The following is a 26,608-nucleotide window of genomic DNA, read 5'->3' on the forward strand; positions in this document are numbered from 1 at the left end:
CTTCTCAGAACAGGCTTGTGGAGGAGTAGTGTTTTATGTACTTTAATAAATGAAGATTACTAGTCCACATGTACACTTAAGAAGTTGTGTAGCAGATTATCTGTTAAGTTACTGAGATAATTTGAAGAATTCTGATCTTAAGGGGGAGGTCTTGGATCTAAAAATGAATTTTTGGTTATGCTTCTGTCTGTAAAAGCTTGGGAATGTCTAATAAAATTATCCACTAAGTTATCATAACTGGAATCTGTCATGCTGTGTCTGAAGTCAGCTGTTACAGGCCTTTATTTGATACACTTACTCGCGGTTCCTTTTCACATGGATAGTATCTCTGTAGAATGGGGTTTTTCCTTGCTATCTCAACATCAGCATAACAAAGAGGATGCGTTATCTGCACCTTGGGAACATGAGAAGTGCTTGATTCTAATGGTTTTATGAAGAGGTATTGTCCCAATCTGTTGTTTTACCAGTAAATCGAAACTAGTTGATTTTTTTTTTTTTGCATTCATCCTATCAATCACTGGGAATACTGAAAGGAAAGGAGAATGGGTTTGCAAGAAGCAGCAGTCACAGCTCTGTCACAGTTGTGCTTTGAAGAACCATGAGGTTGCTTCACTGTCTAATCGAAGAGCTCCCTGCAATTTTGTCAGCAAAAACTAAAACTGTAGGTCGTTCAGGGTCCAGACTAGACTGAGCAACTCTGAGTGCAAAATTTTTCCTCTACCAAGTCAGAGTTTTGACTGACTTGAAAGAATTTTTTTAATATTTAGTTTTAACTCTGTAGAATTGTGTCCAGTACTTGTGTAAATTGAGTCTTACCTGAGTTATGATCCATGCATTTGGAATTGAATGGGCATGGGTGAATAAACAACTTCCCTTAGTAACAATGAGATAGTATATTGCAATATACTATTAGAATAGTTGGTCCCTCCTAATCTTTTTGTTCCCCAGCAGAAAATTTCTGGTCTCTTCCTCAGAATTTTCTGTGGCATATGTGCAAGTTTAGTGTGCATGTAATTTGAGCCAGTTGGTAAAAATCAAATACATAAACCTCAGATTTCTTCTATTGCCCATCTCCTTTCATTAAGGAGCCTGAGGCAAGCTCTTGAAGTTATGATCTTGAATCTTGATGGTAACTTATAGAAGTCTTCTAGAACTTCAGGCTAAGTCTGAAGTCTAGAACAGATTTAGTTTAAAAATTCATTGGTGTGTTAATTCTTTTATAGTGAGGAGGAAAGAAGTATTTAGTAAATAGTTGCCTCTTGTTTGTTGTAGCAGAGGGTTATTTGGCTTTTAATAATTTTCTATTTGAATTCTTAGTCCACTAATTTCATAGTTATGCATTCTCTGTATAATCTATGCATAACATTAAAAAAAGCAGTTACTTAATGTGTGGTGGTAAAGGAGCCTGAATCATTTTGACTACTCATAGAATTTGTCACTTTGAAGATGGGCTCTGTGTGTCCATAGAGTATTTTCCAGTAGTGCAGATGATGATGCTCCAGTGTTAATCTGTAGATCTGTTAAATTAGTGAAGATTGTTTTTTTTTTGTTGAGTGTGGAGATATGAAGCTTGTTTATCTGCCAGGTTCATTCTGATTAAAAAGATCTCTCCAGTGCTTTGAAGTAACTAGTGGAGAGGCAAAGCCTTTTTACAGGGAAGAGAGCATTTACTTCAGCTCTTCTCAAAACAGCCTGGGATTAGACAGTACTGCAGAGTAGTTTGAGAGGTAATTAATAGTAAAGTCTTCAAGTCCTGGAGGTGTGAATATCTTTCTTGCATATTCATAGGTGAAGTTCTGAGCAAGAGTAGGCCACGTGTCAGAGCTGAATTCTGAATTTCCTCTGTTCATGAAACAAGACTTGGGTCTTCTGAATTTACCTAGGGAGAGGAAAGAGGGGAAATGGCAACTCAGCAAAACTGCTCTTCTGTTTTGTGTTCCTTGTCCCATCATATATTAAGAATGCTGGATAATAAATGTTCCTGGATCTTGAAATGTAAGCTTGAGCATAAGGGGAGAAAAGGAAGGGGCTATGATGTTTGGAAGCTGGTCTTCGGTTATGTGTAATGGTTGCAGATCCTTACTCTGCCGCAAAGCACTGTGCAGCTCATAGCAGGCTAAGTAAGTAAACAAAACCTTGAGCAAGTAATAAAGAGCTTTATTGCTTGTAATATGCTGTTCTAAAGAATTTAAATTAACCTTATTTATAAGTCGTATAAAAGACAGAATACCTATCTAAATTGTGCAACAAGGGGAGAGGGAACAGTTGGTTTCTTCTTACGAACTAAGACCTGGAGCATTCTTTGACAGGCTGAATATAGTGGAATTATTGGCAGCTAGAGTAGCTTCAAACATTCTGCCTCATTACTTCGTGACTTCCTTGACTGCACCTTAAATAAGGAAATTTCAACGACCTGGAAAAACAAATAGGTTTTGCAAGTATGTTAAACGTTCTTAAGGTGGCAAATCAGTTCAATACAGATGTTCCTAATCTTTGAAGAAAATAAGCATTTGCTTTAGTTTCTAAGTAAACTGTGGGCCAGTAAAGGCTTCAACTTGCACTAGTTTATTTGAATAATAATGGAAAATGGAAGAATATTAAGTTTGTGAGATCACCTGACTGTCATATAAATGCTCTTGACCTTTCTGTTATGAGGGATATGTGGGAGCTGCTCTGAATATATTTGAAGCCCGTGCAAAGTTTGACTTTACACAAAAATGATGGCTTGTGCTGCAGAGCTGTCAAGTGGAAGAGGAGAAAGGACTGCAACACAAGAATGCAGAGAAGGATGGAAGAAGCGACCCGCTGGTCCTTGATGCAGTCTAACATGGCACAGATTCAGATTAATTAAGCATCTGGTTGATAATATCTGTTCCAAGCAAGCGCACAGTTTACCCAGAACTGAAACTTAAATTCCTACACTGAGTCAGTTTTAATATGGACAGCTAAGTCAAAGTATTTTTATTTGGCTCAAGTTCAAGAAAGGCATCCATGTTCAGATGCTGTTGCTTTAGTCGGAGAATACTTACTAGCACTGGCTCTAGTTCAGGTTTGGCTTTACTTTTTGGGCCGGCTGGCTTCCAAATGGAAGCACCCTAGAACATGATTTGTGCAAGTAATAGGATATTATTAATAATCTACTGTTTCAAACTCTGCTTAGTTATGTTTCAGAACTTTCAGGTTCAGAAATATGTAAAAAGTCTTTATTTGTTCAGGGTATATCTTGAAGATTATCTAGGAAATGAAGCCACAGTAAGGCTTTGATTTTGCACTTGATACATCCAAATTCTGTCGCTTTAGCTCACTGCTGCTATGTCTGATATATCTGAAACACAAGCAACTACTTTGCTATTGTTTAATGATAGTTAACATATGTGTGATATCAATATACAATGATTGTGGCTTTGGTGATCAGAGTCTTTCTAGAGTTTGGTAGTTTTGGTTTTCCTCAAGATGAAGAAAATTATGCTTGGCCATAGTAGTACTTTGACTTGGTACAGTACTGTGACCAGTTGTGTAGATTGGATTTTGTGTTAAAACTGTTGGCTGAGACAGCTTCAGACAGATGCTTTAGAATACTGCAGGAATGGTTGGGCTTTTTTTCCCTGCCTATGTAGCCTTCTTAGAATTTATTCTGGTCTAGTAGTACCTTTCAGTGCAAGTTCCAAGAGTCTTTGATCCTGACTTAGCCACTAACTTAGGAAAAGGTATACATAAGTAAATCTATTTAACCTGTACGTGCCCTTTATGGATATATGGATCGGAAGAGCTTAACATATTATAAGGGTATAAACTGCAAGTTAACAACAAAGAAAATTCCATATCCATTTCTTAACAAAAACCTATATATATCTTAACATAATTTTTGCAGTTCAGCATCGGTTTTCCTGTGACTTCTGGAGAAACTTAACCCTCTTTTGTATTCTAGATATAAGCGAGTCTTTTCAGTTGGAACTCATGCCATCACCACATACAACCCCAACACGCTGGAAGTTACAAATCAGGTAACTCATTTTTGAAGTTGATTTTTGCCTTACGTTTGTTATCCAGAGTGAATAGTGGCATTCAAGCTTAAGAAACCATCTAGTCTGACAAGATCTCAGAAAATCCAGAAGGCGTGGCAGCTGTGTACAGGTGCACACATAACAGAAAGTCTGTGTTGCCTTCGCTAACTCTACAGATAATCAGTAGGGGTTTGTACTTCTAGGCAATTTCTCTTTATTGGCTAATGAGTTGTAGTTTGCCTTTGGCTGTGCTGTTCTGAAGGAACTGGGATAAGTTTGATCACTGCTAAGCTATGTCCCTGAAGGGAGTCAGGACATTCAGTTAATTTGTGCAGTATCAAATAGGAAACTTAAGCTCATGCTGTCACATAGCATGCTAGCTGTCATCTTGTTATAGGGTTGTTATTGGTTCTAAAGGGTTTTGAGTGGGGGAGATGTAGCTTTAAAATTACTAACACTATAACCTAATTATTTTCAATTGTCTAGTGGCCTTATGGAGACATCTGTAGTATTTCTCCAGTTGGAAAAGGACAAGGAACAGAATTTAATCTCACTTTTCGCAAAGGGAGTGGAAAAAAATCCGAGACACTTAAGTTTTCCACAGAGCACAGAACAGAACTCCTGACAGAGGCACTGGTAAAATTTCTATTTTTATTTTCTTCAAGCAAACAATAAGTACTTGGTTACCATTACCATTTGTGGTAGCTTATTATGCTTTCTTTCTCTGCATCAAAAGTAGGAAAGCAAGTTTTTTGAGCTGTTATGTTAATGATTTTGATCTAGTGTCACTTGGAGCAAGTCATGCAGGATTTGTGAAGAGCAAGTAAAACTACAAATATTGAATATATTAAACTGCAGTGGAATGGCGAGCCTTCTGAGGAGGCTTAATACGAGTCCTATAAAACAGAGTCAGCTTAAATGTAGACTTTCTGGATAGATAGGTTGTCATATTTGCATTCACTCACTGTTATCTTTTTTAAAAACAGAGATTCAGGACAGACTTCTCAGAAGGAAAAATCACAGGACGGGTGAGTGTCTGGCTTGTCTGCATCGTGTGGGGTTTAAGGAAATGATCTAAAGACTCAAACTTCTACTTTGTTCATGTATTTTATGTTTGTGCTATATGTGCTACCTAAAATAGCTCTTGTGAATTTGGATCTGAAGTCTTTGAGAAGATAAAATGGAGTTTGTTCAAAAGCAGCGGGAACCTCTTTACCAGTAGGATATTTGAGCTCTCTTTGATTGGCCTGAGCCTTATACTTGTACATGGACTATGAATGTTACTATTGAAATACGGGGCTGGGCTATATGGAATTCTCATCAGGAGAGGAGAAAAACATTGATTCATTAGTCAGTGTTTGCTTTGCTTTCTAATTAAATATTTTCTGCATGACACCCTGAACATTCAGTGCTTCTTAGAACGATTTCTGTAGGTCAGATTACAGACAAGATTGGCCACTGAATTGCGGTAATACAGCAATAAGCAATGCAGTCTACAGAGCTGGACTTTATATTTGTCTTTTGGTCATAGGAGATAGCACCTGAGGTCTTTGAAGTTGCTTTAAGTAATTTAAAGTATTGTATAGAATAAATCTTCAGTCATGAGTGTAGTAACACTGCTGGAATTGTCTTAACCACAGTTTAGAACAGACCTCTAACTATTGCTGGTTTAAGTAAGTTGTATTTATAATGGAATGTGACTGTGGGAGATTGAAATTTTTCACTACAGTGACAAACTTAGCTTAACTTGATTTAATTAGCTGAATAACAGCATTTGGTGTAAATGCTGTTTCCTCATCTAACCACGGTGTTCAAAAGTTTGTGAGTAAGCCACCTTCTGCAACGAGAGAATTTACTTCTTTTGGGAGTGGCTCTTTTGGGATTCTGTTCTTGCTTTAACATGCATTGTTTAAGCTGTGACCTCCTTGTCAATTGACAGCTACAGGTACTGTCCTTTGCTTCATAGTGTTCTTAATATAGATAAGAGCATTAAGGGAAATGATACAATTTTTTGAACTTACTGGCTAAGTAGAGAACTACTACTGTGTAGTAAAGGAGTGTGCATAGATGTCTAAAAGCAGCTCTCTCTGCAGAGGTATAACTGCTATAAGCATCACTGGAGTGATACGAGGAAACCTGTGATTTTGGAAGTGACCCCTGGAGGTATTGACCAAATTGATCCTGCAACAAATAAGGTCCTGTGCTCCTATGACTACAGAAATATTGAAGGCTTTGTTGATATTACTGGCTATCAGGGAGGCTTCTGTATCCTCTATGGAGGATTTAGTAGATTGGTGAGTATTAAATCAAAATACCTTGGTATGGTTCTTAGGATGTTTATAGCTGCATTTTTAATAATGAAGTTTCAACATAGTTGGAGCATACAAGTATGTGCATCTTTGGAACCCAGTTGTGGAGCCCCAAGGCTTATTGACAGATCCTAAAAGGAAAGGAAATTAGTTAAAACATTTGAGAGTTATGTATAGGTTTGGTTATGGTTTGGGGGGTGTGGGGTGTGGATTGCATGTTTAAGTACTAAAAAGGATGAAATACCTAGTTTTTTTCAGGTGGTGAATATTAATGCAATGTGGATGTAGAATTTCCTGTAATTTCTCAATGGCAGGTAGTGTGTTACTAATCTACCTAACTGATGGAGGGATTCAATTCAGAAATAGATTGATCAGTGATGCCATTGCTTCTTTAGAACTGTGATCTGATTACTTGGCAGCTTTGCTTGGGGAATACTGCAGTGTAATGTTGGTTCTAAAATCATGAGATGGTTTCTGTGTACTGTACTTCAAGCAGCGGAAAAAGACCTTTACATTATTAACCATAAATTAATTCCTAGGTATAGCTACCTCAGTCTCTACTGCAAAAATAGAACTAGGTGAGGGTTTCCATGTCTTTTGTACTGCAGCATGCTTTTCTCTGGCATAAAACTAGCAACATGTAATTGATCCTCTAGAGCTGCCCTAACCTTGAAGATCACCAGTGGTAGCCCCAGTTGCTTTCTCTGGGTCCTCACTCCTGCCAGGCTCTCAGACTCTGTTTCCAAGGGCGGACAGACAGATCAAGCAGACCGTAACTTTAATGGCACACAAATGTGTAGCAGGGTATCCTTTAGGAATAGCTGCTATAGATTTTTTTTTTTAATTTTTTTTTTTTTTTGGCAAATGTAAAGTTAATAGTGGATCTCTTGTGTAATAAATACCTGTGTAGACCATGCACTTAGCAAAGGTCAGTCCAGCTGCTGTGAACATTCCCCACTGTGAATTATATAAAGGAGGTTTATTTAGAACTGTGATTTTCTTCCACAATGCCATATTTTTGACCTGTTAATTTTTTTCTTGACAAAATTTGCAGCACCTGTTTGCCTCTGAGCAAAGGGAGGAAATTGTGAAGAGTGCAATTGAGCATGCTGGCAACTTCATAGGCATCTCTCTGCGGATAAGGAAAGATCCTCTAGAATTTGAGCAATACTTGAATCTTCGCTTTGGAAAGTACAGCAATGATGAATCTATAACATCTTTAGCAGAGTTTGTTGTTCAAAAAATAACACCTAGGCACTTGGTAAGGCTGTCAGACTGAACATACTTGGTTCCTATTAAGTACTAAGTATTATCTTTCCTAGCATGCCTCTCTCTTGTTTTACAAGGAACCTGTGAAAAGGGTACTAGCTCTTACAGAAGCTTGCTTAGTTGAGAGGGATCCAGCTACCTACAACATTGCCACTTTGAAACCTTTGGGTGAGGTAAGGGGCATTCTTTCTCAGTACCACTTCTTCAAATAAAGGCTCTAAAGGAGAGGAATTGATAGCATATGTAAGCCTTAATTTGTAGAGTAGCTAAGTAACACTCCTTCATGAATGTGATCCTTGTCCCTTATTTTTAGGTATTTGCAATAGTGTGTGACTGTGAAAACCCCCAGCTTTTCACCATTGAATTCATCAAAGGACAAATTCGGAAATACTCTTCAACAGAAAGGTAACTGGAGCTTCTGTGCATTATAGATTCAAATGGAAGTTGCTACTGTAGTGCTTGTAGTTCTTCAGCTTCTATAAACTCTGTCTCTTGGAGGGGTTAACTTAAAGCCTTGCTCTTCTAGCAGTCTGTCACTTACAAATCAAGATTTGTTACGGGAAATAAATCTCTTGCATTTACGTTCATCCCAACTTTGAGCAAATCTCTCCAGTTTTCTGATGAACATGAAAGGGTGTTGGACAGTTAGATATAGCCTGTTTCTCCTAAGCAGTGTATTCTGTGTATGCTGTACTTGGTTAAGTAATATATCTGAAACAAGAGAAGAAAGCACAGTCTAAGTAATGTGGAAATGTGAAGGCTGTGAACCCCTTGAGCTCTCTGCTTGAGACAGTCTTAGTTGATTCTATTTAAAACCACCAACAGAACAGTCCCTGAGTGCACTTGCAGTTGTAATACAGTCTAATCCTGCTAAGTGAGGTTTTGCAGAAAGCACAGGGATGAATTTGCTGGCAACATGTGTCACTCATTAACAGATAATCTAGAACTGATCCCATTAGTGGAAGGCTGCAGCTGGCTGTACTGGGTGTAAGTCAGCTCTCTCCTTACAGTGAATAAAGGAACATTGAAAGTTAGTGGTTTCTTCCAGAGGTGTAGCTGTTGGCAGTGGTGTTACTAAGAGATTAAGTATTGCTGCCTTCCATAATGTAATTTCCCACCCCCCCTGTTTTTCTTACAACTTGGTTCTTTGACACCACTTGTCTGATATAAATTGTGTTTGTGTATCATTGTCCCAACCCAGAGATTCTCTCCTGGCTAGTTTGTTGGATGGAGTGAGAGCCTCTGGTAATAGAGATGTCTGTGTGAAAATGACCTCCACACACAAAGGCCAGCGCTGGGGATTACTCAGTATGCCTGTGGATGAGGAAGTAGAGAGCCTTCATCTGAAGTTTTTGGCTGCTCCTCCAAGTAAGCTAATACTTCTTACATGAGTTTATAATGCTCTTTAAAGTATCCGGCTACTGAGTCAGGTACTGTACACTTAACTTTTGATATGTCTTTTTTCAGACGGTAACTTTGCAGATGCTGTGTTCAGGTTCAATGCTAACATTTCCTACAGTGGAGTCCTGCATGCAGTTACACAAGATGTAAGAATGAATCCTTTACCCATCCTTTTAAGATGTTGCTAATGCATAAGTAAATTAATGATGGTTATTTTTTTTAACCAGGGTCTGTTCTCAGAAAACAAGGAGAAGCTCATTAATAATGCCATAACAGCATTGCTCTCCCAAGAGGGAGATATTGCAGCATCTAATGCAGAGCTTGAAAGCCAATTCCAAGCAGTAAGACGACTAGTGGCTTCAAAAGCAGGCTTCCTTGCCTTTACTCAGCTTCCAAAGTAAGTGCTAAGTGTCCTCAAGCTTGGAAGTAGTAGATGAAAATAGGTCTTGAGCTTTTGTTAGTAACTTACATCTAAACGTGAGAAATGGAATTAGGACTCCCTTCTAAAAAGGAGTGTAAGACTCTGTACATGATTTGTTTTCAGTAGTATGAGGCTGCCACCAGGCTTTCATGCAAATTGAGAATCGCGGGTAATCATTTGCAAGTCAAGCTGATTCTTCCTGTGCTAAATACTGTCTTGAGGCAAATACAGTTTAATGATTTTCCTAGTGGAAAAATTTTTAACATTTTTTACCTTCATCTGCCCTTGAAGTAGGCAGTTCTTATTTCTCAAAGTATGCTGATGTCATTGCTATCTTCAGTTTAACACAAGTTAAAATGATGTTAGGAGGTTGTATTTCTCTAGTAAGTACAGACTGCTTGGAGTTTGTCCTAAATAACATAAGGAAGCAGAAAAACTCTGTTGTTCTGAAAACAAAAAATTCTTTGAAGTATTTCTGACTAGGAAATATAGAGCAACTATAATATAGAGAATGATGATAAGAATAACAAAAGCACTTTGTCTGTTTTTCTGTAAATAGTATCCTATAATTACACAAATACATCTTTACTTTGATGAATGTGCTTAGCATGTTGTTAACAGTGAAGTCAACATTTTCCTACCAAGAATCTCAAATTTAGGGAAATAATCAAGGCACTGGCTTCCTAAATGCAATGGGAGCAGACCCCTCTTGGCTGCTGACTAGATTTCATCTTTATTTCAAGATTTTAGTTTCTTTTCTGATCTTAGTGGTTTTGCTTCCCTTTCAAAAGATTCCGAGAACGATTAGGAGTGAAGGTTGTGAAAGCCCTCAAAAGGAACAACGATGGAGTAACCCATGCTGCTATTGACATGCTGTGTGCTCTTATGTGTGTAAGTATTAAATTTCAGGTTCTTTCACTTTGGAATATGTGAACTTCAAGCTACTGAGAGATGTGGAAATAGGGACTGCTGTTCAATTTGCAGTGTGTTCAGACATGGAACAACTTGTTATGCAGTGATTTCTTCCTGAATTTGAAGGAGGATGTGCTTTTTATGAGTAGAGAGAGTGGCTTTTGAATTACAGCTGTTAAGAACTGAGGGTTGAAATGTGGCTGTTTAGTAAATACTTCCTTTTTTTATAGCCCATGCATGATGACTATGACTTGAGGCAAGAGCAGTTGAACAAAGCTTCCCTTCTTTCTTCAAAGAAATTTCTAGAAAATCTACTGGAGAAATTCAATTCCCATGTGGTAAGTCAAATTTGGAAACAGATTTAGCTCTCTTTAAAGATCTTTCCTAGTTGCAATGAAAATGCTTTTGTCGTACTTAGATGTATCTTTGGATGTATTTGCACCTGCAATGGAAAATACAGCTCTGTCTGGCACTGAAGTTTGTTCTAATTAAGCTTGGATCTTGACAGGCTAGGACATAGCTGTCAATACTGCAGAATTTGGATGTCCTGCAACAAATGTTTGCTTAATGTGGAAACTGGATGTTTCTTTTAAGTAAAAGAATAGCGTAAACTCGGATTTGTGGGATTAAACTAGGTAAAAGTAGTTTGAGTCTCCAATATGCTTTGGAAACCAATTATTTCCCAGGGTAGTGCCATACTCAGAGTAATGGAGTATTCTAAACTTGTAGTTTTTGTTCACAGACTATTTTAATGCTATGATGTGAAAAAGCATCTTCAGCATCATGAATACTCTCAGACCACTGTATCTGAATTACATACTTGTCTTCCTAATTTCAGGATCATGGGACAGGTGCCCTAGTAATTAGTTCACTTCTGGACTTCCTGACATTTGCCCTATGTGCTCCATATAGTGAGACTACTGAGGGGCAGCAGTTTGACATGTTGTTGGAAATGGTGGCATCTAATGGAAGAACACTATTTAAGCTCTTTCAGGTAAGACTTATTTTTCACTATTATTAGAGGCTTTGGGTAATCAGTGAATGTGATTTTTTTCTTGTTTTCCTGAAAGACAGGTTTTTCTTCAGCTGGTTAATGTGCCTAAATCTTTTCTATCTTGGTGAATGTTATAGTGGCCTATTATTTTGCCTTCAGATATCAGATTGAGGTGATTATTGTGTGGTGAATGATGTGCCAAATCATTGTAGAATAGACTGCCTAATACCTGTTTCCAGAAACACAGTAAAATACCACTTGGACTTTAAGATATATTCAACAGATGCACAGATCTTCCCCAACTGGAAAGTCTTCTGTCTTTTTGTTTTTCTTAGTAAATGAGAGTTAAAAGAGTTAGAAAACATGAGTAACGTCCTCTTCAGTGGTAAACCTGTAAGGATTGTAGGATTTTTAGCTAAAATGTCAATGCCTTCTTACTGTAAAAATAGTATTTTCTTCTGCTTTTTGATTAGTGTCAGCCATTTTACTCAGCATTTTTCCAGCTTCTCTGATATATACTGCTGTTCAGTACCAGTAATTCTGTCTGGGAGTTGCATGAGATGTTCTTGTTCAAAGATATAGGGTTAGCCTCCTCTTAAGGCTAACTTTCACAAAACTGAATTGGAGATAGAGCAGCCATGTGCATTAGTTAAGGAAACTGAATCACAGATGATCTAATTTTCAGTTTTTGCACTTGGATAATTTTTTTGTTAACATTCTGTTCTAGCACCCTTCCATGGCAATTGTGAAAGGAGCAGGTTTGGTGATGAAGGCAATAATAGAGGTGAGATTTTGTTGATGTTAGCTGGGATAGCATGCAAAATATATATTGTCTGTTTTGGAAGTGCAATTGCATACCAAGAGAAGTTTGTTATATTAGCTTCTAAAAGTGGGGAGTGGGGAGGGGGAAGTTGAAAGGTGAGGAACAGAACACCTGCTTAATTGTGAGTGGTTTAATATAGCAACTTGCTTTATCTTACACTTGGGGGTTTGGAAAGCATGTGAGTTGGGGCATTAGGTAGTGCCTTGCATGTCTTCATACTGCAGTCAAGATTTGGCTGTAAATGTTGTATGTAGCTCAGCCACATCCCTCAGAGCCACCAGACTTCTCTTGCATGTTAGAAGGTATCTCAAGGAGGAGAGACCATATTTCCTGGGATGCATTGCGTGATGGGACAGGACCAGGATTAGCAAGCAGTAGTGTCCCCAGAGCAGACTAGTGATGTCAGCCTCTGTTCTTGCTTTGGCTTCAAGTTTCCATACCACATTATGTATGGGCCAAGTCCATACTTGTCAAGGGTTGCTCGTGATTGTTGCAGGGTGATCTTGCTAACTGACTCTTGACACTTCCTGGGTTGAAATTCAGGGCTTAAGTTAATGCCTCATTGTATCACAATGGCTTATGCATCTGAAATTCATCAGTACTTTCTTGGAATGGAAGTGAATGAACACTTGAAATAGAGATACTCCAAATCTTCAAGTTTCCATCAATGTACCTGATAATGTTAGCTAAAAATTACTCTGTTGTTTGTTAAAAGTCCTATCATTTAGATGAGAAGTGCTGAAAAGCTTTTTCTTAATCATTGCAAGTAATGTATCTTGACTGAGTGGCAGTGTTACACATGTGGCTGTCTAAACTGAACAGCAGCCATTAATCTTAAATGGTTACTGTCAGCAAAAGTCAAGCAACAAGCAATTACGTGTGGCTGCCGTTCTTTGTTTAATCCTAGTTTATAATTGCAGTGGGAAAATCATACTTCTGCTACAACCTCCTGATGTATGATGGGAGACAGGCATCCTGCCCTCTTCAGTTACTGTCCTCATAGCTGTAACTACCAGTTATCTGGTCCGTGGCTTTACTACAGCATTGAGCAGTTGCTGTTGAGAACTTTCACTTAAAACCTATCATACTCTAGCTTCTGGTTTGTGAATATCAGTTGGCATAATTGATGGTCAAGAAGGCCTTGGAACTGTAGACTAGATAAAAGCAGCTTAACTAAGATTCTTTCTTTAGTAATCATCTTGCCCTGTTTCCAAAGGAAGGAGACAAAGAGATTGCTACCAAAATGCAAGATCTTGCCCTCAGTGAAGGTGCCTTACCTCGTCACTTGCACACTGCTATGTTTACAATAAGCACAGATCAGAGGATGCTTACAAATAGGTATGTCCATCTCACTTGATATATCATGTTTAAAAAAAATCTAAGTCATGGCCTAGCGAACACTGGGAGGTCAGGGGAGGAAAAGTTGCGGTTCTTCAGGAGAGTATTTTCTTTAGCAGCTGGTACGTTTTAGTAGAGCAAACTTCAGCAAAGACTGCAGCCACTTAATAAACCCTCGATTATTTTTTTATTAATGTGTACTTGGGCTGGTTACTCGTTAATGACTCAAGTTTTGATTTTAATTTTTATTTTTTCGATTTGTGATTATATTTTAATTCAGAGAAAGAAAAGGCAAGTAGAATGTTTGGAACTTGTAAAAAGTTTCAGCTTGTACTGTACAACTGTATAAAAATGGGTATGCACATCTCAGACATCTTGCATGCAGTTAGGGTCACCCATACTATCTGAGGGAGAAGTTTCCTCGCAGAAATTATTCCCTGAATCAACAGTCAGTAGAACTGGTGATCTCTGAGAAAGTTGAATCATCGTTCATCCTCCACAGCACAATTTCCACCCAAATACAAGATTGTAGAAGCTTTAGCTGTGAATTCCTGAAGTGCTTAGAGTTGCTAAGGAATGTAGGGACAAGTGGAGCTTGTTGCCACTGTGTGTCGTCCAGGAGAGAGCTGGTATGGAACCATCTGTCATGCTAGTTCTGTTTGGTGCTACTACTTACAATGTGCTTATAGGAATGCTTCTGTTCAGTGCAGTAGAATCCTCGTGACAAATGTTGACAGAAAGCATCAGTTGACATAGAAGGCAGGCTCCCAGAAAGGTTTTTCTAGCCAATAACTGGTATTAAGGGCTTCAAGTAAAGCATGTAGCAGTTCTGATGGCTTCTAGCCTCTTAACTTTAGTTGTAGCTTAAGATTGGCTGGATAAACTTACACTTGGTTCTTAGATGTTTCTGCTCTATTGCTCAAGTGTTCTTTGAGGTCTAGCTCAAACAGCATGTGCTGCTACTGTTCCACTAACTTCACTGGAACTTCTTAAAGGCAACACTTTAAAGCATGCTAAGCATATCGTTGAACAACGTAATGGCTTTGTGCTCTTATTCAATCAAGGGCATGAAGCTCTTGCTCATCTTCATTTCATCAGCATGGTAAGGGTGACAGTTTAGTGGTTTAAAAATCTTTAAAGTACTAACTTGCAGTTTGTAATTTTCAATGGCTTTTTCAGGCAGTTAAGTAGACATTTGGTTGGCCTCTGGACAGCTGAGAACAAAACTGCTATGAATTTGTTGAAACGTATTTTGGTAAGTAAAGGTGGAGTATGGAGAAGCAAAAGGAAAGAACATGAAAGCTTGCAGTGTGAAAGTTGGGGCAGTCTATATAGTAAACATATTTCCTCTTTCCTTCAAGAGGGAGATCTTGCCTGGGAGATCAGCAGTCTGGCATCTACTAATTAAAGGCTATTGATGTCTAGTTTAAAACGTCTCATACTCTTAAAAATTTTCTGTTACTTCCCTGATACTTTTCAAAATACTGTATGACACAAAACTTAAAAACAAGATCTCTTGACTTCTTTTTCTTGATTAAAAGGACAAAAATGTGGGCAACACTGTAAGCATGACTCTAATGCTTTTTTGTGCCAGTAAGAAATTAAGGTATTAAGAATTCTGTCTATGCTTTTATGCTTTGCCTGTCCAACTTTGTTTGCTTGTAACTTGGTTAAATTTGTATATTGTTAGTTCATATGCTGATCATTCATATGTCCTTTCACCCTTACAGTCTCCTGAATGCTTCTTGCTTAAGTTACTTCGGTGAAGTTAGTTCAGTGAATAGTGTTGTAAGAAATTATTTTATCTGGGAAATTACCAGCTTTTAATCTCAAAATAGCTGTTCTTTCATTTTTGGCAGAGCAAACTGTCCTGGTCTTGGTAACTATCTTATGGAAAGCTTAGTCAAAAAAGACTATCTCATCTCTAATGTCACATGTAACATTTAGTCCATATCAGAGGATATGGATGGGTTCTAGTGTTATTCATCCCTCTCAGTATTGCCCTGGGATCAGCTCTTTCCTTCCTGCATTCTTTAGATGCATTAAGTGCTCCTTTAAGAAACAGGATATAGCCAGGAGTTCTGCTGCACTGAAGCCAATAATATGTCTCTGTTGAGCACTTTTGTTGAGGATGGCAGCATTTTACTAATCACAGCAGAAAAAAAATGCTGTAGCTTTACATTCTTACTTTAGAGTAGAGTATATAAATTCTGTTTTGAAATCTCTGCGTTAAAGAAATTACGTTATTACCTAATGTGATGGTGTCTGTTCATTAGCCACGTGTATGTTTACACTGGTTTTAAATGTTTTTAGCCACCAGGTTTGCTGGCATACCTTGACAGTGCTGATCCTGTTCCTGAAAAAGATGCTGATAGAATGCACGTTAGAGATAACTTAAAAATTGCAACTGTAAGTAATTGTAGTTTTCTTACCTATTTCATTATATAGCTGTACAGTCTTAGTGACTTTTCTAATGCAGACACTTGAACTGCTGCATTGACCTGCAGCAAAGACTACTCACAACTCTAAGCAATTTGTTTTATTCTGCAGGATCAGTATGGCAAGTTTAATAAAGTGCCAGAGTGGCAGAGACTGGCTGGAAAAGCTGCAAAGGAGGTTGAAAAATTTGCCAAAGAGAAGGTGGATCTAGTCTTGATGCACTGGAGGGATCGAATGGGCATAGCTCAGAAAGAGGTAAAAGTATTTGAAACTCTGTTGGAGTAACTTGACTAAGTCACAGTTGTGTGTCAGAACACATGAATAGTAAAGTGTTGTGATATGAGAGTTCTCCTTCCTTTTAGCAAACTCTCTACTTCTTACTATTCTTGGGTTAGAAATGGGTTCCAGGGAGAATGTCAAGCAAGCAAATGAATTCTTTAGCATATGTTTTAAACTTTAGCCAACCTTATCAAACTGCAGTGCAGCCTATATGCATATACAGGGAAAATTCCTTGAAATGTGGCAAAACCAGTTTTTGAAGTATATTTAAATGGAACAGTCTTTGCATTCAAAATTATGTACTTTACACCAGAGATATTTTAGTTATGGAATCTGTTGAAGAATCATAGGATAGCCTGGGTTGAAAGGGACCTTAAACATCATCTGCTTCTGTTCCCCTTGCCATGGACAGGGACACCACCTTAGGATTCACTTGAATATGGGTATCTCAGTGCTTAAAGGGCAACACCAGACTGTACCGAAGGTCATGATTGAGACTGAAGTCAAAAACAACTGTTTTGATATGATATTATAGGAGGAGAGGTTAAGCACTGCTTGAGTTCTTCCTGTTGGTTTCCTTTTTCTTTTAGTTTTATTGTCATGTTCTAAATGACAAACCCTTTTAATTAAGAGGTGTTTCCCTTAACTTTCTTTAGTGTATTGATTAAGTTTGTTTTTATGCATTCTGGAAGTGAAACAATCTGTTGTACATGCAAGGAAGGATGAAAAGCACAATGCAGAGTATTGAGAATGCCTGTCTTTGTACTTGTTCTGTACTTGCAGCGATGAGCTTTAATGTAGGAAAATCTAGCTCAAGTTTGATGTTGAATGTGGTGCAGAAGTTTGACAGTAATATTTCTGAAATAACAGTGAATTGGGTTCAAACAGGAGAAATGAAGAAGAGTGAAAAACAGTGGAAGATCGAATTGCATTTAAAACAACTTGTCTAGATACTGAGTTTAAAGACTCATTTTTCTATGTGGAGTTCTGAGCTGTATCATTTCACAGTAAATGTGTGCAAGTGTAGCTTGGAAGAAGTAGTATCAAATTTGGTGTTACCGCCTTAAATTACTTCAGTGACTCTGGAGTGTTAAATGTATTTTTCTTTTTTTTCCAAATTTTTCTTCATAATCAGGACAGAAACAATATGGTGAGTCTGTGTATATCTCTGTTTCTTGTGTGGACTCCTTTGCTCAGACTTCTGCTTGCATGTGATACCTCATGTAGATGATAACACTGATTTCATGCTTCATCAAAATAGGGAATCTTTCAGTGACCAAGTCGGGCTTGGTTTTATTTTTGTGACTTCCTCTAGCTCTTTCTTTTCAAGAGCAAAACATTCTTCATGTGGGTTTTCATCCCCATCAGCTTTGGGGCTGCTGAATGCCTATGGTGGCAGGAATTAAGCTTTTCTCAGGGATAACTTGCTTCTAAACAAATTATTTGTCAAACAGCTGAAAGTTTCTCTCGCATGATTTAACTTGGTGCAAATAACACTTGTGAAAGTCTGTTGCTGCTACTCACTAGAAAAGGAGACATTATTAATGAGGCTTAATTTAGTATGGTTTTTGAAGGAGTGTAAAAAATACAGCCTTTTATTTTAAAAGGGAAAAATGAGAGGTTATCTGCCTCTACTAACTTGTGAAATTTGGTTCTTTTGCAGAACATTATTCAAAAACCAGTGATATTAAGGAAACGGCGCCAAAGAATAAAAATAGAAGCAAACTGGGATCTCTTCTATTACAGGTGAAAATACTCAAGTTAACATGTTGGTCTCAGATACAAGTTCTTATTTGGCTGGATATTTTTGTTAGTATCGTCTGAGTTTCTGTGACTTCCAGTTTCTGCCTGCTTTGAAGCAGTGCAGATGTTTTGTAACAGCTACTAACTAAAAACCCCCTAAGCTATACTTAAGGATTTCACTTGTGTTTAGGAGAAGAAGGAATTCAGAAAGCTTCTGGAATACTATCAAACTACATAATTTTTTTTCCTTGAATCAAAAGGAAGAGTAAATAACAAACTGTAGGTGCAAATCTGCATGGTACTGAAGGCCAGGTGAAGTAGTACTGGAAAGTATTGTAACTGTATGTCAATCTCTAAGCTACTCAAGATGTTGTAACTTGAATTGGAAACAAATGTGAGCTTAAAGCAGGGCAAGAAAAGGCACTGCAATTCAGATAGTGCCACAGGCCCTAAATGCAACTTGCTTACCTGTGTGTTCTTAGAGCTGTCAAAGTTTACAAAGGAGGGGCTTCCATCTGAAAAAGATACATCAGTCTGGATAGGGCCATTGTGTTAAGTAAACTAACAAAGCTTAATTTGGCTAACAAACTATGTAGGCGAGCTTGGGGAAATTCCATGAACTTAACTGCTTGATGTTTCTAGATGTCAAATGCAGTTTCATGAAAGGAGGATCTGTGTGCTCCTAAACCTTTGGTATTAAAGTCCATTATCAGTCTTTGGATCCAAAGGCTATGTTGATAACTGCTGCTTAAGAATGTCCACTGACTATTTTGTGGCCCTTAAGACATCAACTTCTATTTTACTGCATAAGCTACTTTTTGTTGTTGTTGTTAGTTTAAAACACAGTTGGTATGTGCATGTCTGCTGCTCTGGATTGTTTACCTGTAGCCCTTATTGGCTTACAGTGAATCACTTGCATGTCTCCTGGTCATCAACTACATGCAGATGGCAAACAGCCCACAGGGATGACCCAGGCATGCTTTAGTCTAAGCTGGCCTCCATGCCTATGAAAACAGTATACAAATAAACAGTTGTAATTACTGTAACAAACTGGAGACCACTGCTCTCTGCCTTCTAATTAAGGTCTATTAATGACAACAATCTCCCCTGGCTTGCCAGCTGAATCTTGTCTGCTTTTTAAATAATGTTTTGAGAGGTTTAAACTATGTCATTTCTTTCTTAGATTTGTCCAGGATCATGCTAGATCAAACTTGATTTGGAACTTCAAAACACGGGAAGAACTGAGAGATACTCTTGAGTCTGAGATGAGAGCATTTAATATTGACAGAGAACTTGGTAGTGCTAATGTTATCTCATGGAACCACCAGGAGTTTGAGGTAAATGACCTACCAAACTGCATCTGTAAAATATGTCTACTTGAAATGTCACTTCCGTCTCTTATTCCACGAGTGAATCTTGTGTTGATGATCCCTGAATGCAAGCTAGACATTTTTTTGGGTTATGGAATCAAGTGCTAAGGCTTGAATCAGTGAACAGGTACTACTGTCCAGTGTCACTGTGCAAAACAGAAGCCTCTTGAACCTCACAAATGATGCTGTGGAGATGAAACGTTGATCAGAACCTATGGTGTATCCTTACATTAAGACAAGAGTTGGTCCTTAAACTGTTGGTCCTTACAAGTCATACTTGGTTTTGAGTATGTTCTATCAGAATTGTTTCGGGTAGTTTCAGAAGTCACTTCTTCCTGATAACACGTTTATTGTCTTTATTTCCTTCATGCTTCAGTAGTCCTGTGTCAGTTAAATACTGGGTTGCCAAATCATCAATAGGTTATGGGGCTAAAACATGCACCATTGTAGATTATAGGTGAAGGTTACCGTCATCCCATTCTAGGAACACCAGTACCTAAAGTAAAAAAAAAAACCACTTGGATGCTTCTGCAAAGCAATCAGTATGGTCCTGATTGACTTTATCAAAACATCTTGCAAGGTGTTTTCAAGTAATGTGCTATTAAACACTTCCTTTACTGTTCTCATCTCCAGTATTGTTGCGGTTCCTCACAACAGTGTGGTTTTAATTAATGTGTAATGCTTAAGCAAAGCAAGGCCACCCTTGAATTCAACTGCAAGATATTCCTTGGACCTTCTCATTGCCATCCTTTTTAGAGTTTGACTTTCTAGTGATATTTGAGCTGGTAACTATTCATGAAATGAGAACAAAAAAAACTTGGTTTGGGGAATTTCTCAGCTGACTACTCTGCAAATCAGGAAGAATGCCAAGACTTCAGGCTAATACTTTTAGAGAGAGAACAATTTTATGTATGCAATTTATCCCTATTGCACACCTACAGGTTGCTTCTTACGTTGCGGCAGTAAATAGCTAAGACTGGGCTTAGATTGGTATTTCTTCCATTGACGTTTGTCTTTCAAAGTTTACTTCAGGTGTAGGTCAGGCACAGGACTTTTGGGTGTCACAGTGTCTGCTATCTCAACTTTTTAGCATTGCAAACTGGAACAAAATCAGAAGCAGAGATTTGAAACTTTGTAGTACAGACTTCCCCCATGTACTCTCTGCTTCTGTACGGCATTATGCTGCTGGAATGTATCAGTAGCATTCTTGCAGCTACAACCCAGGATACTTTGGTATCAGGATTGAGCAGCTGCTATCTCACAGATTTACTTTTAAATAGTAGCGAATATATTATTGGACTATGCTGTAGGTGTTTGAACTAGATAGTGGTGACAAAGGCTTTTCTATCAACTGTGGAACCTTGTCACTTTGCCAAGGGGGATGGGGGCTTGAGACTCCTCTGAAAGCATACCAGTTTGTGGGATATCTTTGATATCTTTGTATGATATGTTGTGATCAAATCTGTAGATAACTTTATAGCCTCATGGCAATAATCTGCAAACTATACATAGGAAAAACCACTGTAGAGTGGCTTTTGTTGTATGCTAGAGGCACCTCTAATTGAAGTGCTTTCCAAATGCTTGTTACCACTGAACATCGAGGCATTTGTTAAATTTAATGTAGTTTCTCTGAAGTTAATGATGGCTTTTATTTTGCAATTTTACTTCAGCTTCTTTTTTTGTGAACTGATGCCTCTAGGCTTTTATTATCCAGCACAATAGCAAGTATAAGTAGTAATTAGGCCATGCTTGTGTTTCATACTTGCAGTAACATTAAGTGAAATACCTTGCAGTGGGATAACTACTTATTAAAACTTGAGTCACTGAATGTGTTATCCAAGTTTAGTTAACAAAACCAGCTGGTATTAGAAACAAGTTAGCTAAAGGCTGGAAATGGAGATGTCAGTAAGATGAGAAGCTTCATTTATTCAGGGGGGGCAGTAACAGCCAGTGGTTTTAATTTTGTAGATGTGTGTTTCTTTAAGAGAAAACTTGGAGATTTCAGTTTTCATACAACTTAGGAGAGGTTGCTAACCTTGTTGAGTTTTTAGATGCAATCAAGCTCAGTATTGTTATGCAAGCAAAAACTTACTGAAGGACAAGCAATATATACTGTTAAGTAAGGTATTCTGTGTTACAGGTAAAATATGAGTGCCTTTCTGAGGAAATAAAAATAGGGGATTATTATCTAAGATTGCTGCTGGAAGAAGATGAAACTGAAGAGAGTGGAGCAATCAAAAGATCGTGAGACATTATTAAAACCTTATCTCATTCCTAAGATTTGTGTTTGTTTTCTTTACTAAAATCTCATTTCTTTTTTAGATATGAATTCTTCAATGAGCTCTACCATCGTTTCCTGCTTACCCCAAAAGTGAATATGAAATGCTTATGTCTGCAAGCATTGGCCATTGTTTATGGAAGGTGTCATGAAGAAATAGGACCATTTTCTGATACTAAATACATTGTTGGAATGTTAGAAAGGGTAAGAATTATTTTAAATTGCTGGATTTTCTGGACTAGCAGTAGTTAACATACTGCTAGTCCAGCAAGCGTTCAGGTCCTTCAAGTTACTGTGAAACCCAAGTTTTGGGTTTACAGAATATGAATACGTTTTTCCGTGCTGTCAACAGCTGTTCTTACTATCTCCCCTTGTTTCACTTTCATTAAAGTTTAACTAAAAAACCTGCTGATCATAGAGGTATTTCAAACTAGTCACTTTAAGACCAGCAAAATCAAATATAACTTCAGCTTGCTTTTGAAAAATGCAGAAGCTTTATAAGAGGAGAATCTTGTTCTATATCACATTGTTTCCAAGTACTGACTTTGAGTTGTAGACCCAGGCCTGATGAAATCGTGGCTTTAGATGAGCACATGTGGTGGATTAGATTTGTAGTAGTAGCTGCACTGCCTATTGAGTGTCTGTTATGTCTGACAGCTTACTCAGCTTGCAAAAATAAATTTCCATGCAGTCTGAAGGAGGAGTTCTTTCCTTGCATCAGCATGAGTTTTGCCTGTTGCAACTGAAACTGAACCAGTGAAGTCCCTTGTTATTTTGCCTTGAGCCTTGATAGTCTCGCTAGGCATGTAATATCGAAGACCCTCTTTGTCTGCTGGCTAAAAGCATTCTCTTTGTCTCTTGTACTTGTTTTAACTGGTTCACTGGGAGTCTAAAGATAGTCCTGATAGTACAGTAGACTTAGCAGAATAGTGGGTTTGATCCAGGGCAACAAGGCCTTTGCTCCTCAGTGGCAGAAAACTACCTTTCTTAGCTGTGCATGAAACTAAACACTTAATAGTCTGCAGTTTTTCCTAGGCATAAAAAAACAATATGGGGCTTTGCGGCTGCAACTGTGTTGATTTTTGAAGGGAACTTCTAGTATGTGCTATGAGATACTAACTTGTTCTTTTCTGCTGCAACAGTGCACTGACAGGCTTGAGCGGGACAGATTGATCCTGTTCCTCAACAAGCTGATCCTCAATAAGGTAAGGTGGACATGTACACTTAACAGCAGTCTTTTGACTGTATAAACTAGTCTGAACTAGTCTTTCAGGGTTAACTTGAACAAAAATTCAAGTACTGAGGAAGTTTTAGAACCATGTTTGATACAGCTTTCTGGAATGTGATAGCTGTTATTTACTGGTGAGAAAGCTGAAGGAAATGTGTAGATATTGTGGTGATTGTACCATTGTAGTCACTTTAGAGAATGATTTGACGTTTTTGTGGTCACTTCTTACTTGAATAAAACTGTTCAATGCGTAATTGCAGCAGTGCTTATCTAGAAATTTCTTTTGGTAACTCAGTTCATTTGTTAACAGAGAAATGTGAAGGACCTTATGGATTCAAATGGTATCAGAATCCTTGTAGATCTTCTTACTCTGGCACATCTTCACACGAGCAGAGCTACAGTCCCTTTACAGGTATGAGGCCTTTTTTTCTTACTATTCGTATTGCTCTGCTGAAGAGATAATTCTTTAAAAAATCAGTGTACTTTTACATTTCCTGTAGAAATGTGATATTTGCACTCTGAAGCTAAAGCTATTCTTCTAAACATCAACTTTTAGAGCAACGTGATTGAGGCAGCACCTGATGCGAAGAGGGAGAGCGAGAAGGAATGGTACTTCGGCAATGCTGACAAAGAAAGGAGTGGTCCTTACAGCTTTCAAGAGGTAACCTGTCAGCTTCAGACTCACAACTTGACAAATGATTTCTCTCCTGGTGACTGGGTGTGTTTCAAACAGTAAGAGGGACCTTAAACAATGCTAAAGAATGTTTTCCAAGTAACTCTTTAGATAAGGATTAAAGCTAGATTAGAGACTTGATGCTGTGCCAAGAGCTGCGGCCTTCTTGGTAGGACTGCCTATTCCTCCATGCCTCAGTTAGTTGCAACATAATCTGACACCTTCTGCTTTATGATTCTATGACAGAGTTATAAACACGTTCAGATTTCATGCAGCTATAATAGCCTGCCTTACAGCAGTTAAAAGCTTGTCATGAGTGTGGGTATTCAGGAGCAAAGGTGTCTCTGAATGCTGAATAAACTAAATTCATCTCTAATCTTGCAATAGATACAGGAACTTTGGAACAGTGGGAAGCTGACTTCAAAGACTCGTTGCTGGGCTCAGGGCATGGATGGCTGGCGGCCTTTACAGGTCATCCCTCAGCTGAAGTGGTGCTTGCTTGCCAGTGGCCAGCCTGTGTTGAATGAGACTGACCTTGCCACACTTGTCCTCAACATGCTCATCACCATGTGTGGATATTTTCCCAGCAGGTAAACAGTGATTTTCAGCAGGAGGGGTTAACTTCATCTGGCAGATGCTGAATTCATAAACTCTGTCTTAAAGTTTTCTTAGAAAATAGTACATTAAGGAACTCTATTAAAAGAGCCTTTTACATGGTAGCAATTAATTCTGTGGGCAAATAGAGAGTTTGTAAATGAGACAATACTAATATTGTGAAATGAACTGCAAGAATGAATGGACAAGCTGTGTGCATTTCTAATGCTATAGACAGGCTCTTGTTTAACTTAAACAGAACTGCTTTAATGCAGGACACTAAACCACACTTACCAAGTCTAACAACAAACTTTGAAGTTAACAAATAAGACAAAGAATATGGCTTCAATAGTCTAATACTTATGCTTAATAAAGTTGTTTGCTTTTGAAAGAGAAAAGGCACATGCATGCTTACTGTTGTACTACTTGGTATTTTTAGGGATCAAGATAACGCTATTATAAGACCTCTGCCTAGAGTGAAAAGGCTGTTGTCGGATAGTACTTGCCTTCCTCATATCACTCAGGTAAGTAACTCTTCAAAAATGTATCTAAATGAGTGAAAGTGACTTACTCTACCATCTTCCACACCTGAATACTTTAGGTGGGGCAAACATATCAAAGAACAATTGTAACACTGTGCGGATCTCTGGCCAAGAAGTTGTTAATTTCATAGGGTGTTGTTGCAAATTTCCTGCTTTCCAGCCAATATCTCATAAAGCAATATTTCCATCCTTGGAGACACTGAAAAGTCACCTGGACATGGTCCTTATCAAACAGACCTAGAAGACCATGCTTTTAGCAGAGGGGTTTGACAAGATGTTCTCCAGAGGTCCCTTTCAACTTCAGATATTCTTTGATTGGCACTTGCTGTTCTTAAGTCAAAGTGTTCTTTAACTGTTAAGTTTCTGGGTTGTCCCAAATTAGTTAAAGCTTCAGTTTTGGCTAGATAACTTGTACTATTTGCATCTAATATAAGTGCTTGTGTTTGATTTCAGCTATTACTGACTTTTGATCCTATCCTTGTGGAAAAAGTAGCTGTATTGCTCTCTCATGTCATGCAAGACAATCCTCAGTTACCTCGTTTTTATCTGAGTGGAGTATTCTTCTTCATCATGATGTACACAGGTTCCAATGTACTTCCTATTGCAAGGTGAGGAAAAATGAACAGGCAGAAGTACCTCTTGACCAGTCATGCTCAGGTCTGCTGCTCTGCATCTCTACATGCTCTAGGGAGTGTGGCTTGCTAGAACCAACATGAAATTCTTCTTCCAGAAGAGTTGCCTCCACGTGATCTAGTCAGTCCCTAAAAAGTGAATTGCTTATGATCCTTCCATAGAGGGAATGATGATACAGTTCTAATAGTATAACTGGGCACGCCTTATTGTAGAATAAACCATTACAAGCACTAAAAAGCAGTAACACAGGCTACATATATGCTGATGTAGCTTTTGATAGTAGGCAGCAATTGAAAGGGTTTAAAAAAGTCTAATACCCCCTTTCCATACTGAAGCCTAAAACAGTTAAATCAGTCTGTACTGCCTGATAATGCACTGCACGTGCAGGTGGCTATTGCAGTTCATTTCAGTGCTTTTCTTCTAAATGCAATAGTTCATAGAAAGCTGCCCTACAATTCCAGTAAAGTCTCTTTTACAGTGAAATGCATCTGGAAGTGATTGCTTGCTTCCATGGTGACTGCAACTGAGTAGAACTGTCAGCAGTTAGTCTAAAATCATCTCATTTCATCCCTGCAGCGATGATCTAACAGCGCAGAGGTTGTCTGTGTCTCTATCAGCATCATTTTTTGTGTATGTAGAAAACAAGCTTTCAGGAACTGAAATGATGAACATAAGGCAACATTTATAACATGGGAGTGCTTAGCTTGGGGAAGTTCCCAAGGATTTAATGAACTTAGTACAGAAATTCATACAACTGTTGCAGTTACCCTTTTTTCTCAAAGCAAATGTGTAATACCTGCCAGCTGGACTACGTCGGTCTGCTTACTATTCAAGGGTACCTAAGTATCAAACAAAAAGAAAATAACTGTTGTTTCTCTTCTAGGTTTTTGAAATACACACATACAAAACAAGCTTTCAAGTCTGAAGAAGTGAGTAGATTGCAACAGTAACCAGCTCTGTTTCCAACTAGTTTTGCAGACTACCTGTAGTTGTTTTAACTAGAATTTAAGAACTGTAGGGGGAAAGGGGGAGGGGGTTTAGGTCTCAGATTAGTTAGCAAGACAGAATTCAATTACCTTTGAGATGACCATGTGATCTCTTCTGTAGACAAAAAGTCAAGATATAGTTCAAAGAAGTATACTTGGACATATTCTTCCTGAAGCAATGGTGTGTTATTTAGAAAACTATGAACCTGAAAAATTTTCTGAGATATTCCTTGGAGAATTTGACACTCCGGAAGCAATTTGGAGCAATGAAATGAGGTAACTGTTTTCTGTCAGTGGGAAAATTAAATCTGAGCTACAGGTTATGTTGAAGAGGTATTTGACATTCTTAAAAAAAGCTGAAAATACCTGGAT

The 26,608-nt window shown here is 38.2% G+C and overlaps 1 protein-coding gene across 2 annotated transcripts in view; it reads left to right on the forward strand.

The window, feature by feature from the left end:
• DNAJC13 (DnaJ heat shock protein family (Hsp40) member C13) overlaps positions 1-26,608 on the forward strand; it is a 65,750-nt gene that overhangs the window by 8,470 nt on the left and 30,672 nt on the right. Inside the window, exons 3-33 of one of the 2 annotated variants that reach the window (XM_066320788.1) lie at positions 3,929-4,004; positions 4,491-4,640; positions 4,991-5,032; positions 6,098-6,298; positions 7,368-7,574; positions 7,660-7,755; positions 7,896-7,987; positions 8,784-8,950; positions 9,050-9,129; positions 9,211-9,380; positions 10,196-10,295; positions 10,547-10,654; positions 11,155-11,310; positions 12,038-12,094; positions 13,350-13,471; positions 14,651-14,726; positions 15,785-15,880; positions 16,022-16,165; positions 17,325-17,339; positions 17,853-17,935; positions 19,116-19,269; positions 21,443-21,546; positions 21,625-21,784; positions 22,723-22,785; positions 23,119-23,220; positions 23,365-23,469; positions 23,869-24,071; positions 24,515-24,599; positions 25,071-25,225; positions 26,134-26,179; positions 26,358-26,512. In XM_066320788.1, coding sequence (XP_066176885.1) covers positions 3,929-4,004; positions 4,491-4,640; positions 4,991-5,032; positions 6,098-6,298; positions 7,368-7,574; positions 7,660-7,755; positions 7,896-7,987; positions 8,784-8,950; positions 9,050-9,129; positions 9,211-9,380; positions 10,196-10,295; positions 10,547-10,654; positions 11,155-11,310; positions 12,038-12,094; positions 13,350-13,471; positions 14,651-14,726; positions 15,785-15,880; positions 16,022-16,165; positions 17,325-17,339; positions 17,853-17,935; positions 19,116-19,269; positions 21,443-21,546; positions 21,625-21,784; positions 22,723-22,785; positions 23,119-23,220; positions 23,365-23,469; positions 23,869-24,071; positions 24,515-24,599; positions 25,071-25,225; positions 26,134-26,179; positions 26,358-26,512 — 3,570 coding nt within the window. The remainder of the gene's footprint in view (positions 1-3,928; positions 4,005-4,490; positions 4,641-4,990; positions 5,033-6,097; positions 6,299-7,367; positions 7,575-7,659; positions 7,756-7,895; positions 7,988-8,783; positions 8,951-9,049; positions 9,130-9,210; positions 9,381-10,195; positions 10,296-10,546; positions 10,655-11,154; positions 11,311-12,037; positions 12,095-13,349; positions 13,472-14,650; positions 14,727-15,784; positions 15,881-16,021; positions 16,166-17,324; positions 17,340-17,852; positions 17,936-19,115; positions 19,270-21,442; positions 21,547-21,624; positions 21,785-22,722; positions 22,786-23,118; positions 23,221-23,364; positions 23,470-23,868; positions 24,072-24,514; positions 24,600-25,070; positions 25,226-26,133; positions 26,180-26,357; positions 26,513-26,608) is intronic. The other variant, XM_066320798.1, reaches the window with a different exon arrangement.

The sequence above is a fragment of the Sylvia atricapilla genome, chromosome 1 (genome assembly GCF_009819655.1).
Source record: "Sylvia atricapilla isolate bSylAtr1 chromosome 1, bSylAtr1.pri, whole genome shotgun sequence".
NCBI classification, from domain to species: domain Eukaryota; kingdom Metazoa; phylum Chordata; class Aves; order Passeriformes; family Sylviidae; genus Sylvia; species Sylvia atricapilla.